The sequence below is a fragment of the Vicugna pacos genome, chromosome 6 (genome assembly GCF_048564905.1).
Source record: "Vicugna pacos chromosome 6, VicPac4, whole genome shotgun sequence".
Taxonomy (NCBI): domain Eukaryota; kingdom Metazoa; phylum Chordata; class Mammalia; order Artiodactyla; family Camelidae; genus Vicugna; species Vicugna pacos.
Genome location: NC_132992.1, coordinates 54,515,622 through 54,531,918, shown reverse-complemented (window position 1 = coordinate 54,531,918; position 16,297 = coordinate 54,515,622). Strand labels below are relative to the sequence as shown.

Below are 16,297 nucleotides of genomic sequence, written 5' to 3'. Positions count from 1 at the left end.
AGTCACGTCTGTGCTTCCTGGCTTTGGCTCATGATTTTTCTGTCCTGCCTTAATTGTTTCCTTCCTTTTCTACCTAGTTACCGCCTACTTGCTTCATATGATTAAATTAAATCTTAGGTAGAATTAAATATAACTCTTAGGTGTAGAAAGAGTTCCGTTCTCTAGGTTACCTCAAGCACTTGAAGAAGTGAGCAATTACAGGATACAAATCAGAAAGGAAAGTAAAATAAGTAATTTGACCTGGAGACAAACTGTAATGTTTAATTTTCTTTCTTGTTTCCCTAACCAAGAAACTTGACCTTTTGATGTAGACTTTAAACGCTAAATATAATCTTTCAAAGGTTAATTGTGTCACAGAAGAAACATCAAGATACTGTGGAAAAGAAAAGGATTTGATGAAGGCATATTTATTCAGGTAAACTTTTTTTTTTTGAGTGGGATGGACAAATATAAAGCTATACTTCTAGAATATTCAAGTATACAGAATATCACTAAGCCAGACTAAAGTATGCAGTGGGGGGCATACGAAGCTTAGCAGAAAGTCCAGGTAATAGATTTGTTACCTCCCCTTTGCCTTCCTTAGATGTGAAATGAGGAGAGTAACACATACCTCATAGGGTTGTTTCGAATATCATGTGAGAATCTTATGTAAGTTCCGACTACAAACGCCTGGTAAGTAAGCACTCAGCAAACTTAGTCTTCTCAGTAGATATGTTAGGTCTATATTTGGGTGTGAAATAAATGTTCCTTATTTTTGAGGGATCTGCGGATGTCCAGGGTACAAATTCCCCCACACTTGGGTCTGCTGATCTGAGTTTTCTCAAAATCCTTTCCTCCAGCCCTTGGGATTTGGCCTGGGAAGTGAGGAGAGAACCTGTCTGCCCAGGGACCTACTGTTGAGGACACTTCCTTCTCTCTCCTACTTGTCCCCTTCCCAGCCCATCTGGGGACCCCATGTGCTGGGAGATGAGGAGGCTGGTAGGAAGCCTTGTTGGGGCTCATGTTTTTTTTTGAGTCATTTTGCTGGGCCCAGGGCCTAAGCTTTTCAAAGTCAATGCATTTATGAGTGTATTTCAATAAGTATTGAGTGTACGTGGCCAGTAGGTACATGGGATAATGGATAGGACATAGGTTTGAACACCAAAGAACTTTCAGCCTAGTATGTTAGAGAGACAAGGGGATTGAATGCTAAGGAAATATTTCTGTAATGCTTTTTAAAACTTTTTACAGGGGCAACATATTACTCAGAGAATTCCCGACTGATACCTTGTTTGATGTGAATGCCATCATTGCTCATGTTCTCTTGTAAGTACAGGGTTACCCATTCACTTACTCCCTTGTTATTTATCTGTCAATTTCATTTTAGACAACCACAATCCATTATGATATCTTAGGGTCTTAACATTACATTTGTAGGAATCGGTTTCACACAAATTGCTGGTCTATCTTCTCACGTAGAGGGTCTAAAATTTTTTAAGTGGTGAGGGATGTGGAAATAGGATATTCTGTATAAAAGTAGAAGATGGTGCAGCATGCCACACGGGTCACACTGCTGCTCTTGCAGTGGAGTGAGGGTTCTATCTGTGCAGTGAGGATTTTACCAGGTAAGCAGCTCATCTTTGCTGTTCTCACCAGGGTTTTTAAAGCGTCTAGCTTCCTTTTCACCCCAGCCAGATTTTTTTTTCTGGGGTCGGTGTCTACTCAGTAAGTGCAGAAACATTTCAAATGATCCCAGCACATACCTGAATGTTTATTGAGAGAGAGTGAAATTAATTTAACCTTCTTGGCATGGCATCTTCACGCCTGGGATCCAGACCTTCCTGGGGCCCATTCCTGCCGTCTCTCCCTGAGCGAAGTAGTGTTCTCTCTGGTCACAGAGCTGGAAGCCATGCCTTGTGAAGGACACAAGTTTACATAGACTTTTCCAATTTAACGTCGCCGTGGGTCTCTTGCCGCCTGAGACCTTTGCTGATGTTGACTGTCTTTGTTGTCTGCGTGGCTCCCGTTTTCCTTCTCTTCTCCGACCCGATTCTCACAAAAATTGGGTGAAAGTTAAGTTACAGGAAACTCAAAACTTACAGGTGAAAAGTTGTGGTTATCACTTTACAAATGGACACTTTTAAATGTTTCAGTACTAATAATATATTAATGAAATCCCTGACAACCATGGGCCCTGAGGCCTGTGGGCTGAGCAGCCAGTTGTAAGGGGTCAAGGATGGCCTTTTGACGGAGGAATTCCAAAGAGCTGCTGGGCTTCCTTGGAAGCCCGTTCCTGGGATAGAAAAGCGGTGGCTGTCTTGAAGGTGGGGGTGTGGTGGGGGGGTCATAAAAAGCTTAGCAGAAAGTCCAAGTCATAGATACTTGTTCTCAGGAAGCTTATTAGCTTCTTCTCTTTTTCCAAGGGATACCCGATGTCTGTCTTTGACCCAAAAAGGAGGGTGAAGAAGCAGAGAAAAAAAGGTTCTTTAAGGGATGGGGGGAGGATCCTAAGATTGTCTTTGACAAGTTTGACAGCAAATCCTGGAGCGGCAGGGCCACGCTGAGCAACCTGATGACAAGGTGGTTTTGAAACAGTTGGGCCTTAGATGTGGAGAGGCTGTCTGTGCTGGGGACCCTGTTACCTGAACTGGTTAGCCTGTGGGGCTTGTGTCATTCGATCCTGCTGTGATGTCCTGTTCCCTGGGCTGTACTACTGGGGATTTACAGAACATGAATTCCACAAATAGGGTATTCCCCACGTTCCTGCCACGTGCCACGTGCCAGACATTTGTAAGGCATTGGAGATACAAAACAGAATGAGATGTGACTTCTTTTCTCTAGGAATTTGGGATTTTGTCACAGAGACAGAGAATATAAACAGAAAATATTATGTAGGAAGTAAAATAGTAGAAGTATGTCCACACAAGGGCTTACGGGTCCACAGGGTAGGGCATAGTTCCTGGTGTGTCTAGAATGAGGGTGGGTATTTGTTAAGAAGGCTTCCTGAAGGATGTGGCACTTGGGATAAGCCTTAAAGGATGAGCAGGAGTTTGCTTGATGAAGAAATGGAAGGTGGAATAAGCAGGGGAAACTGTGAGCCCAGGCATGGAGGTTAGAGCAGTTGGGAGAGGGTAGTTTTTAGTGGAGTGTGACATGTGAAGCAGGAAATGAGAGCACAGAAGTAGGCAAGGGGTCCAAGGAAGGGATCTCTGTTCACCATGGGAAGAAGCTGAAGCTTTTGGGTAGCGACTGGAGGGTGAGGAGTCCAGCTCCGGGCCAGAATCCTTGAGTGATCTTTCAGGCCCAACCACAGGCAGCTGCAGGCTTTGCCTGGCAGGCTTCATGGAGGGAAGGCGCCTGCCTACACAGACTTGGTGCATAGCCAGCGCATTGCAGTTTTCTAGAGGAAACGGAGGTCAGGGACTCAGGCCTCTACCCCATCTCAATCCCCCAGGCCAGACATGTTCATGTATATATACCTGCCTTTATTTTATTTTTCACTTTTTAATAATATTTTATTGAAGAAAATGAATTTTAACAAAGCCAAATTTATCAGTTTTATCTTTCATGGTTAGTACTTTTTATGTCCAGTTTAAGAAATCTTTGTCAACCCCAAGAATATGATTTTCTTCTATATTTTATTTTAGACAGTTGACTATTTTATTTTTCCTGTATAGATCCATGATTCACCTCAAATTAATTTTTATATACAGTGTGAGGTAGAGGTCAAGGTTTATTGTTTTTCCGTACAGGTAACCAGTTGCTCTGGTACTGTTACGCCTTCCTTTTAGCCCCAGGTGTCTCCTTCTGAGGCCTCATCATCAGGGACCTTGCCTGAGGCACCTCCCAGATGCACCTGCTAAGATCTCCTTATCTTTTTTCACTTTGACTCTTTTTGGAATTCTACTTTTTTCACTTTGACTCTTACCTTTCTTCTCCTATCCCTTCCCCCCTCCTCCACCCCCAAATTTCCCCAGCCCATGGGTCCATAAAGAGCCATCTCTTTGGGGCTCCTGGGAGTGAGATGATTCCTGCACCCATTGACCCTGGCTTGGAGCTGTTCCGTGATGAAGGTGGGGAATGCACTGTTGTGGAGCTGATACAGGAAAGTGGGGCACGAGAGGATGGCCATGTCCCAGGTCTCGGGCGAGTCCCTGGGATGTGCCCTGCAAAGTGAGGGCCCTTGGCTTCACACAGGAAAGAATTCAAGAGTGAGCCATAGCTGAGTAAAAGTAGATTTGTTCAGAGAGACGCATAATTCATAGAGTGCAGGCTATCTCAGAAGGCCGCAGAGGCCATGAGGTGTGGAGGAGGTGGTTAGATTTTATGGGCTCAGTAACATCATATGCTAATAAATGGGAGGATCATTCTGACTACTTTTGGGGAAGGGGTGGCATTTCCAGGAACTGGGCCACTGCCCACTTTCTGACCTTTTATGGTCAGCCTCGGAACTGTCATGGCGCCTGTGGAAGTGCCATTTTCCACTCCAGTATATTACAATGAGCATATAATGAAGCTCATAGGCTGCTGGGAGTCAGACCTCCCGCCATCGTGGGCCTCAAGGTCTACTGGGAGTTGAATCTTCTGCCATCTTGGTGCTAATTGCTGTGTCATTCCTTTAATGGTTGTGCCCTGCCCCGCTCCCTCCTGTCTCAGAGCCAGTGCCTCTCTTTTTGCCTCTTGTTTGCACTGTTCAGCAAGTGAATAAAGTAAGTGAATAAAGCCTTACTTGTTACTTTTAGTTTGGTTCTCTGTCCTAAATGACCACCTCAGCACCTAATTGCTCAACAGAGGGCTGTGGGCAGGTAAGTGATGTGATCACATTAGCACTTGAGAGCTCTTTCTGGTGGGCATGAGACAAATTTTTGTCCAAGTACAACTGTTGTGTGGCCACTGCACAATCTAGGGAAGACAGCAAAGAAGTAGTTTCTTTTTAATGTTTAGGAGGTGAAATTAACTGGACTTGGTAATGGTTAATTTGGTAACAATCAGCAAATCTACAAACATAAAATAATCCTCATCTCTTCTTTCCCCTCCTTCCCACCTTGCTCAGCGCCACATCCTTTCCTCCTTCTGATCTGATCACCATCTGAAGCAGGCGAGGAAGAAGAACTTATTTATAGGAGAAAATGAGTCCACTTTAACAAGTCAGATGCCCATTGTACCTGAGTCTCGAGTAGGCAACTGTAGGAGTTTGCACCCCCGAGGAGTGTTGTCAACATGTAGGGCATCCAGGGAGCATCCTAGGACAACACCAACAAATAAGGGAAGAAGAAATTGAGTGGGGAAAAAAATGTCAGGGAAGTAGAATTCCAAAGAGGCAGTATCGTTTTTGTTTAAAATGTAAGAAAAATGAATTGCTGAAGACAATATTTTACAACAACTTTCAGTAATGATATTTAGAATGTGCCCTGTCATAGCTGTACCTTACAGACTGCCATGAGGAACAAAATGCCTTTCAGTCCATCACCCTACCTCTGTGTACTCAAAGCATCGGTTTGAACTACCCAGTGCCTGGTGAGCGGTTCCTCCCTCCTGTACTGTTTCCGGTTGCGTACTGTTCATAGAAAAGGAACTGACTGCTGCTTGATATCTTTTTCCCTCTTTTCTGTCATGTTTTGAACTTTTATTCTTATTAATTTCTAGGTGCTCTCCTTATATGAAGGAGATGCAAACTGTACGTTTTCCTGTTTGTCATTTATCTTTTGTATTTCCCTATTTTGTTCATTTAAGTATCATCAGGTCAAGTTTATCTTTTCTCTTTTGACTTCTGGCTTTTAAGTTGTACTAAGGTCTCCCTTATGCTCTTGTTACTAAAGAATTCACTTTTTAACGAAAACAAATAGACTTCTTTAGAGCAGTTTTAGGATTACAGAAAATTGAACAGATAGGACAGAGAATTCCCATACACCTCCTTTGTCCTCTGTACTTAATTTCCTCTGTTAACATTTTGCATTAGTGTGGTGTATTTGTTACAATTTATGAATTAAAAATACTGACACATTATTATCAACCAAAATGCATAGTTTATATTAGAGTTCATTCTGTATTGTATAGTTCTATGATTTTGACAAGTGTGTAATGACATGTACCCATCATTATAGTATCAACCAGAATAGTTTCACTGCCCTAAAAACCCCTGTGCTCCACCTATTCTCCTTTCCTTTCCTCTCCCCAGTCACTCATCTTATTTTACTGTCTCTATAGTTCTGCCTTTTTTAGAGAGCTGCGTACTTGGAATTGTAACTGAGCAAAAGGGCTCATGTGTCAGTTTTGCAGAAAGCGAAACTTTTTAAAGGGGAAGAACAGAGAAGCTGGAATTAATCATTATCTAGTGACATTTCTTAATTGTAGTTTTAAGAGTTGAGATTCCTACACAGTTTTTGAGTCTCTGGTCTGGTGGTCCATGGCCTGGGGCAGGAGGTGGGGGAGCTGTCTGTGAGCTCATCTTGGCCTGGAGAAACAGCCTGAGTCTGTACGTTATCAACGACAGCAATTTTAATACATTAGCGATGTTATCACCAATAGCAATTTTAGTCATCTGACTCTGGTTGATTAGTGTTCAGTTAGTATAAGATTGAAGTCAGAGGGGACAAGAAAGGGAATAAAGTTTTGGATAGACAAGTTAATTATAAACTTGGTAGGGGAATTGGTTTTAGAGGGACTTGGTTTCAGAATCATTGCATGTAACCTTTTCAGATTGGCTTCTTAGGAATAGGTTTTTAAGGTTCCTCCATGTCTTTTCATGGTTTGATAGTTCATTTCTCTTTATTGCTGAATTATATGCTGTTGTATGGATGTATCACTGTTTCTTTATCCACAGTCACCTATTGAAGGACATCTTGATTGCTTTCCAGTTTTGACAATTATGAATGAAACTGCTATAAAGTTTGTGGGTAGGTTTTTTTTGTATTGATGTGATTTTCAACTCATTTGGGTACTTAGGGGTGTGATTTCTAGATCATATGGTAAGACTATATTTAGCTTTATAAGAAACTGCAGAACTGTCTTCCAAAGTGGCTGTATCATTTTGCTTTACCACCTACATTGAATGAGTTTCTGTTACTCTACATCCTTGCCAACATTTGGTACTGTTAATTTTTTTTTTCATTGTAGCCATTCTAATAGTGTGTAGTGATACCTTGTTTCAATTTACAGCTTCCTAATGACATATGATATTGAGCATCTTTTAGTATTTTTATTTGCCATCTGAATATTTTCTTTGGTGGGGTATCTCTTCAGCTCTTTAGCCCATATTTTAATAGGGTTGTTTTCTCATTGTTGACTTTTAAGGGTTCTTTTGTATATTTTGGATACAAGTTCTTTATCAGATACATGTTTTGCAAATATTTTTCTCCCAATCTGTGGCTTGTATTTTCATTCTCTTAACAGTATCTTATGCAGAGGAGAAGTTTTTAATAGTAGTGAAGTCCTGCTTAACAATTTTTTCTTTCATGGATCATGCTTTTGGTGTTGTATCTAAAAATTCATTGCCAAATCCAGGATTACCAAGATTTTCTTCTATGTTATCCTCTGGAAGGTTTATAGTCGTATGTTTTACATTTAAGTCTCTGGAACTTTCATGAAAGGTATAAAATTCACTTGTTGCATGTGGACATCCAGTTGTTTTAGCACCCTTTGTTGAAAAGACTATCTTTTCTCTGTTAAAATTGCCTTTGCTCCTTTGTCAAAGATCAGACTCTATTTATGTGGGTGTATTTCTTCTCTTAATATTTCAGTGGTTCAGTTTTACATTTAAATCTTTGCTTTGTTTGGAATTTAACTGGGTGACTGATGCAAGCAATGAATTTAGCTTTATTATTAGTCTAGTGGCTAAATAACTATCTCAATATAGCTGAGATTAATGAATTTCAGTTTTCAAGATGCCATTTTTTTCACACTAAACTTTCATTTATATTTGGGTCTACTTTTGGGCTTTCTATTTCATTAATTTGTCTTTTTTTTTTAAATTAGTACTGTTGTTTTCATTGCTGATGCTTATACTATATGAAAGGTCTATGCTTCTTCACAGTTCCATTTTTAGAATTACATTTTTGTTTTGTTTACATGTGACATTTAAAATTACCTTGTCCAATTTCTTCCCCTCCCTGACTAAATCCTAGTGGCATTAAATTTATAAGTTATTTTAGGGATAATTGACATCTTTAGAATGAAACTTGCCTTCCCAGAATCAGATGTCTTTCCATTTATTCAAGGTTTTTTTTTGTGTGTCCTCTAGTAGTGTTTTAACACTTTCTTGGTATATGCTTAGACCACTTGAATTTATTACTAGGTATTTTATATCTTTTATTTCTATTGTAAATGGGTTCTTTTCTTCTGTTGTTGTCTAGTACACACACACTGATAAATTTTTGTATGTGTGTATGTATGCATAATATATATAACATGTATATATGTATATGAAAGATAAAAGTATAATATATACTTATATGTATAATTTGTATGTATATAAAAATATTGACATCTGTGTATTAAGTTTATTCCCTTTGACCTTACTGAATTTTTGTTATTTAAAAAAAGACTGGAGAAACAATGTCCTTATTGTAGCATGGATGAGAAATACAGAAAGCCATGGACTTCTCCCCGGAAATTCTTCATAATGCGTTACCCAGAGCTAAATGGTTATTTAATTATTTATTTTTGTTTATATCCTTAAGTTTTTTGTTAGACACTGTTACCTGATATTAAATATATACCTAAGAGCTATAAATCTTCTGTGTTTGCATTTATTAGGCAGTAGTTAAACAGGAAGCCAAAATTTACTGGCATTTCCTCCATTTGCCAAAATTGATCAACATACACATTCAAATATATTAATTGCAGTTAACTTGTCAGTTATTTTTGACCCAAATCCGCTACTTAGCCTGATTATCAAGGAGAAGAAATATTTGCATATAATGAATATCGAGATTGTTTTCATATTTCTCAAAACATATATGAACTGAAAGCTTACATTTGAGAATATTTACATTGCTTTATTTGTCTTGCTTTTTAGAAATGTGAACCTGTGCTGTTATTTTCTTTCCCCAGAGCATTTGAATTTGTTCTTTATGTAGAATGTTTTGATTGAGATCGGTGACCCACAGCTACATCTGAACTTTGCTTCCTTTGTAACAGAAAAGATCAAGGTTTTAGATAATTTCTTATTCTCAGAATATAGGAAAATTGCCATTGGGAAGAATTAAATTAGTAAAAATCTAAGAATAGAATAACAGGTATAAACTTAGGTTAGCCTTTACACTAAATATTTTAAGAATTACGTATTTTTGAACCATTATCGCCAATGAAGTAGTGTTTTTTTTAGGACATTTTAAATATTCCTAAAACATCATTGATTAAGAATATACTGACTTATTGGCCTATTAAAATTTTTCACACATTGATTTTTCAGGGTATATTAATGAATTCCAAGTGTTTAGAGTACAGCATAGTACTGTGTATGTAAGAAAGGGAGCGTTAAGTCCAAAATTCTGAAGGGTCTTAGGTGTTACTCAGCTAGCATATATACTTGCAGAAACACCAAGCCTCTGAATCAGAAAGCAGATGACATACTCTTCAGTACCAGCAGCCAGGGTAACACAGTACCGCTCCATCCCCATACCCAGTTCTCCTCAGAGCTACAAGGTGAGAGCCACAGGCTTAACATCTGTACTTGGAGTGAGGTCTGGAGAAGGAGGACTTAAATGATGCATCTCTGAGCTTATTTAGGAGCTGGCACATCTACTTTTTCTTTCTGGAGATAGAGTGCTTATCTTTTTCTCTGGAATTTAAACAAACCACTTGGGGCAGGGGTAGAAGGTCTCTACCCTAAATATAAGCATTTAGCTCCAGGGAAGATGAGAAAGGTCTTACTACCTCTGAATGGGAGTAGATGGCTCCAGAGAAAAGGAGGCAAGAGTAGAACGTGAAGAGGAGACGTTCTCTTTGCGTCATGCCAGTTTTCATCTTCCGGAGACCTGGGCTGTGCAGGAACACTGAGAAATCCAGGAACGATTGTCCTCTAACAGAGGCATGTGTAAATATATATTTATGGCATATACGTGTTTGGTATAAATACTTCAAAGTTTCACAGGAAACTGATTCTTGGTTTATGGACATGGGATGGGGAAGCGGGGGTGGGCGAAGGAGTTGTAGGTAGACTCTTCACTCTTCAACTTTTCAGATACTTTCTGTGTTTTGAATCATACCAGAGGGTTACCAGTTTGCAAGATGAACAAAATTTAAATTAAAAGTAAGAATTTAGATTTATAGTCTAAAAATTCTTAGCTCTGTTTTCTAAAATATGTGTAGTTAAAACTGATGAAATTGTAGAGGGGAGAGTATAGCTCAGTGGTAGAGCACATGCCCAGCATGCACAAGGTCCTGAGTTCAATCCCCAGTACCTCCATTAAAAAACAAGAATGAAAACAAACAAATAAAAAAAACTTGATGGAACTGTGTGGCTTGATAAGTGTGAGGAAAATTTTACTTCCCAGCTTCTAGATGGGATGAAGAAGGGTATTATTGAGAAGAAGAAAGTACCAGTCTTTATTTGTTGATTGAGAATCCCCTATATCTCATCAGTCTGAGGCAAGGCAGTTAGAGGTGCAGGAGACTGAGGCACTCTGATCCCAAATGTGCTTTGGAGTGATACATGAAGAAGTCAGGGTTTTTGGAGGATTTGAGTCCCCATTCCTTATTATCCATCCTTTGGTCCTAGCATTTGATCATTTCTGACTGCTAATTTTCCTCATTTTTAAATGTTAAAATTGAAGCTGCTTGAGATTTTTGTGAAGATAGAATAAAGTAGCACATGTGAAAGTATGTTTTGGGTTTTACCCATTGCTCTACAAATGTTAGTTGCTTTTTTCTGTATAATACAGAAAGTCTTATTTTGCAATTAAGGAATCAAAAAAGCGGTCCAAATTCAGATACCTACCTGCGGTTCTGTTTCGCACATGCTGCTAACAGCAGTGGGTTCGTGCTGGTTGATGCTGTGACAGTTGCTGGGGATAGTTGCCGTGAGGCAGCAGCTGCAAACAAAGGCCATTTATTTTCCTAGTCGTTGTTGACCCCCAGAAATCATCAAATGATACAAAAAGGAAAGATTATCTGGTGCTATAAAAAAACAATGAAATCTTACCGACTCTTTATTAAGATGTGCTAACTGATATTCTTGTGACAATATTTTGTCCAATGGAGGGTTTCTTTCCCTTTAAGTTGATATACTACTCATAAAAATATGAACTTCAAATATTAGGGGAATTATTTTCACCTGTCATAGGTTCTGCTAATATTTTATTTTTAACACATTACTGCGGAGCCCGGGTATTGAACCTTTGGGTGATGTTACTGTAGCACCTCTGAGGAAGGCTCCTCTTCCTCCCAAGCCCCTGATTGTGCCCATGCTGGTCCCTTCCTGATAGGCTTTGAGCTACTGCTCATTCTTTTATCTCTGTCAGGTTTGTTCCTATACAATATTATCAGGTGGGTTCTTGGTTGATAGTGACATACTGGGAAATTTTAATAAAAAAATGACTTGTCTTGGATTTGAATTCCTCACAGCTCCAAGTCAGTTGGTAGTAATGGTTATATCCCCAAACCGTGCTCTCTTATACAGAGTCCTGCCTGTGTGTAGCATCGTGCATGGCATATATTAGGTGTTCAAAAAATACTGGATTGGTGGATGAATGAATTGGAAAGCTTCTTTTTGGTTGTTAAAAATTGGAGGAGCAGAAGTGTTCTTATGTTCTAAGCCCGTAAGATTGTTTCTGGTGATAAGAACTCAAGAAGTGGTAAGCTAGTAGGAGAATATACAACGTATGACAAAAAGGCTAAGGCTGATGCGTTCAAACTTTGTTATACTTGTACTCACACTTCAGAGATGACTTCTGTTTTGTTTTTTCAAATTATACTAATTTAGAAAATGCTTAATAAAATATTTTGGGATACTTCATTTTATACATGGACCTGCCTAGCATAATCTATAGTCATCCCTTGGTATCCGAGGGGGGTTGGTTTCAGTACCTCCTCACACCTCCCCTCCCCCCTATAGATGGCAAAATTTGTAGATGCTCAAGTTCCATATATAAAATGATGTGGTATTTGCATATAACCTATACACACCCTCCCAGATACTTTAAATCATCTGTAGATTATTTATAATACCTAGTACAATGTAAATGCTGTGTAAATAATTGTCAGTGGATGGCAAGTTCAAGTTTTGCTTTTTAAAACTACGTAGCTTTTTTTTTTTTCCCGGAATATTTTCCATCAGCGATCAGCTGAATCTCCGAATGAGGAACCCATGGAATATGGAGGGTCAACCGTAATTTTAATTTAGATGAAAGTAACTTACCTCTTTCTCTACCTGTGTTCTCCTTCTTTCTTCTTCTCTCTCTTTTTTTCCCCTCCCTTTTTCTGTCCTACGGGTTTTGGTAAGGCAAAATAGAAGTAACATTTCCTTTTCATTGGTTTTTTTAGAGTATGAGTAATGAGAGAAATATAATTTTAAAAGTGGTCTTTTAAAAAAAAAAAAAAGAAAGGCTGAACAACCTGCTGCTCTAAAAGCAGGATCAGGTAAATACTTCAGTTCCTTTTTTTCTGACACTCGTCAGTTCTTGGCCATGTATCTTCCTAATGGCTGTGTTAGGAGGGTCTCAGGAAAAGTATGCCAAGGAATAGGAAGGCCTTTCTGGGGCAAGAAGAGCTCCCAGGTCAGAGCAGGCCCAGGCTGTTTTATCCCATCTTTAGAGCAGGAAAATCCCAAGACAGACTTTTCCTTTAACCCCTTTCTCCTCTTTGGAACTGGGGTGAAGGAGCACAGGCTTGTGGAATGGCTCCTATGGATCCCTAGATGTCCCCATATTCTGGAAATTAACTTTAAAAATATATTAAAGTTAGGAAGCCACTGGGAACAATCACAGAGATCATTAGATTATGAATGTCATTAGTGCTGGTTATTATTACCTCATGGATAATGACTCCTTAATGAGCTTTGGGACATTAGGCAAGGTAGCCTCTTTAAGCCCCATGACCTTATCTGTAAAATGGAGTTAATGACGATACCAATCTCAGATGGTTGCCAGGAAAATTACACAAGACTGAGTGCATTGCTGGGTGTTCTTAGTGATAAGCCCCAGAATCTGGGTCTGACTGGTTTAAGCAGAAAAGGATTTGGAGCAGACACAGGAAATCTCAGGCTCACTAGGAGGGTTGGTGAACTAGACTTAGGTTCACACAGCTCTGGGTTACAGTCCTAGTCATGGCACAGAGCTGATCTCGCGGGGACTGCTGCATTACTGCTGGGCGCTGCCTGCACTGCGGCTGTCATGAGCACTGTTGTCATTCCTGCCTTCGAAGCTGACTATTGCTGCTACTGACTGCTTCTGGAAATAATTCTGCACTGTCCTGATTCTTTACATCCCAGGCTAAGATGTCAGACAAGTGATTCTGGGTCATATAGCCATGCCTAGCAGCAGGGAGCCTGGAAAAGCAAATTTACAGTATTATTAGCTTGTAGGAGGGGACTTGGGCTCTGCCCACCATGAAGACTTAGGGAACAGGATTCCCAAGGCAAAAGAGAGGACGCAAGAGCCAGGCAGTCCCCAAACTGATAAATTGCCGCTACTTATTAAGTACTATGCCTGATATGTGGGAAGTGCCCCCCCCCAAACACTGGCTTTTATTAATTTATATTTGCCTGTCTTTATTGAGAAAAAAGGTTAGGGAGATTTCTACTCCCAGATTTGATTTTTGAAGTAAATGGATTAGAGCTGCTAGGGAAATAAAAGTAAATGCATGGATGTAATTCCCAAGCCGGGAATTTACATGGCAGTCCAATTAAGTTCAGTAGGTGGTGCCTCCCAGCAGTTCTGAAGTAACGCAGTTTGCTTGTTAGCCAAAATGTATAAGCAGCCGATAGCCCAGACAGCCACTGATACTCTCCTGCCGTTCATTAGTTGCCTCCCTTTTTACCTGGTTTACCATTTATGAGTGTTCAGTAATAACAGTTTAAGAAGTTCTGGGCGAAGTGTCAGAAGACCTGGATTTGAATCTCAGCTCTACCATTGACTCCTCGTATGACCCTGTATGAAGCAGGTTAATCCCTCAGACTCTTTCCTCTGTGTGTGTGTGCGTATGTGTATTTTTGTGTCTGGATAATACAGAACTTCCCAAGAATATCATTGATTATTTAAACAAAAACATGTGAAAATATCTAGCAAATAGAGAGTACTGCTCAGTAAATGTTTCTTTTAAAAACAAAACAAGAGCCCTGGGAGTTGTAGAAGTTCAAGTTTTAGATTTCTTTTAAAAAGTTGAAGAAATTAATAATATGTAGGTAAATATTTAAGCCAGTGTAATTTAGGGCAACCATTTCAGGGTGCCCCTGAAGTCACAATATTCTTATAATAATACTTCACTTTCATTCTTTCATGAGTGCAGTTTCTAGAGGCTACATGACGTGTTGTGTGTGTGGTCACAACAGAATGAGTGAAGAAGCAGAAATAAGAATCCACCTGTCTTCCCTCTAGTCCAGTGCTAAGGAGATTTGCAGAAATGTAAAACAATGCCACTCTCTTCATTAGAGTTTTCTTTTGATATGGAAAATTTAGTTATTTTAAAATAAAAAGTGTTATGTTAATATGCAATGGTATTTATTTTTATTTTTAAAAGAATAACAAATATTTAAAATTGCTACTTTAATTTCTATTTTGGCAACTATTAATAGATATACTCTATATAAACAAAAGCCCTTTGAGGAGCTCAATAATTTTTAAGGGCATAAAGGGACCCTGAGACCAAAAAGTTTGAGAACGTCTGTATTAATGGGAAGTGCTATGTTTTCCCTAAGAGAAAAGTATGATTGACTTATTTACTGGAGTGAACATTTGCTTATTTAAGGGTATGTGGACTTGGAACAACTTTTAAAAATTCTTAAAGTTTATACTAACAAATGTACACACACACACAAACATGCATGTGAGGATTAGGTGGAATTGTTGGGGATAGAGAATTTATATAGAAGTAGAAAATTTAAAAAGAAGATTCTTTTGGATGAAGGAATATGATCAGTTATTCTGATTTATACATTAAGATGATGATTTGGAAGAATTAAGGTCAAGTGGAAATATCACTGAATTAGGAGTGAAAAAACCTGTTTTATGTTCTGTTCCTGTTTCTGGCTCCTCAGACAGGCTCCTCAATTCAGTAAATATGTTTTTGAATAAATAAGCTCTTCAATGTTTTGATCTTTATTTCTTCACATGAAGAATGGGAATAAAAAATTTCTGCCTTATGTTTTCTATCATTCATTCAACAAATATTATTGACTGCTCACAATATACTAGGTTCTATTCTAAGTTATGGATGTAGTGATAAAATATGCAAGGCCCCCGCCACAATAAGGTAATGGTTTAATGAGACAGGCAGGGATAAACAAGTAAAAAAAATATATATATATATATATTATATATATATGAATAATTACAAATTGTGATAAGAACTACAAAGGATCAAATAGAAGAGGAAAACACTACAGACCTGCTTACATAGGATCAACAGGGAAGGCTTCTCTAACTCAATGATGTGTAAGCTGAGACCAGACATATGAGAAGAAACAGAGGGAATGGCTTTCAGCAAAGAGAACTGTGTGTGCAAAGGCCCTAAGATGTTGCCTAAAGTTTGGCAGATATGAGGAATGGTAGAACAAAATGATTTTGAAGAAGTCGGCAAGGTCTAGGCCATGCAGGGCCTTATAGGCCATGAAACGAAGGATTCCGTTTAGATGTGTGAAGAGCTCAAATGTGTTCACAGCTGAGAGATCTGTAAGGGATTGTTTGGCCAGAATAGGTTGTTAGTAAATACAGTGTAAATATGTCAAGGTGGTTGTGATGAAGAGTGAGCACTATTTCTCGTAAGTGTTCTGAGTGACAGGCTAATGATTTCAGGAGTGATTTTAATTCAGTATTGAAATGCTTAGATTCTTACTGCTGATAATTTGTTCAAAAGATGAACTTTCTCTTTTGATTAGGGCCTTTAACTTAATCAAAATGTGTATTACATAAGTAGTACATGTCAGATTTTTCTACCAATTACATCTCTATTTATTTCAGTGCTCTTCTTTTCAATGAAGTAAGATATATCAACACCCTGGGAGACCTTCAGAACATAGAAAATGCTCTGAAAGGAAAAGCAAACATTGCATTCTCATACGTCAGAGCCATTGGAACACCAGGTATTTACTAACACTTAACTTTAATTTTTGCTTTGCCTCCATACATGTGTGTTCATGTTGAAGGTCTTTACATAGTGTATT

At 38.9% G+C, this 16,297-nt stretch overlaps 1 protein-coding gene across 4 annotated transcripts in view; it reads left to right on the top strand.

The window, feature by feature from the left end:
* TXNDC16 (thioredoxin domain containing 16) overlaps positions 1 to 16,297 on the top strand; it is a 77,379-nt gene that overhangs the window by 13,335 nt on the left and 47,747 nt on the right. For all 4 annotated transcript variants that reach the window (XM_072963071.1, XM_072963074.1, XM_072963072.1 and 1 more), the window contains exons 5-7: positions 342 to 415; positions 1,231 to 1,305; positions 16,095 to 16,216. In XM_072963071.1, the coding sequence (XP_072819172.1) occupies positions 342 to 415; positions 1,231 to 1,305; positions 16,095 to 16,216 (271 nt within the window). The remainder of the gene's footprint in view (positions 1 to 341; positions 416 to 1,230; positions 1,306 to 16,094; positions 16,217 to 16,297) is intronic.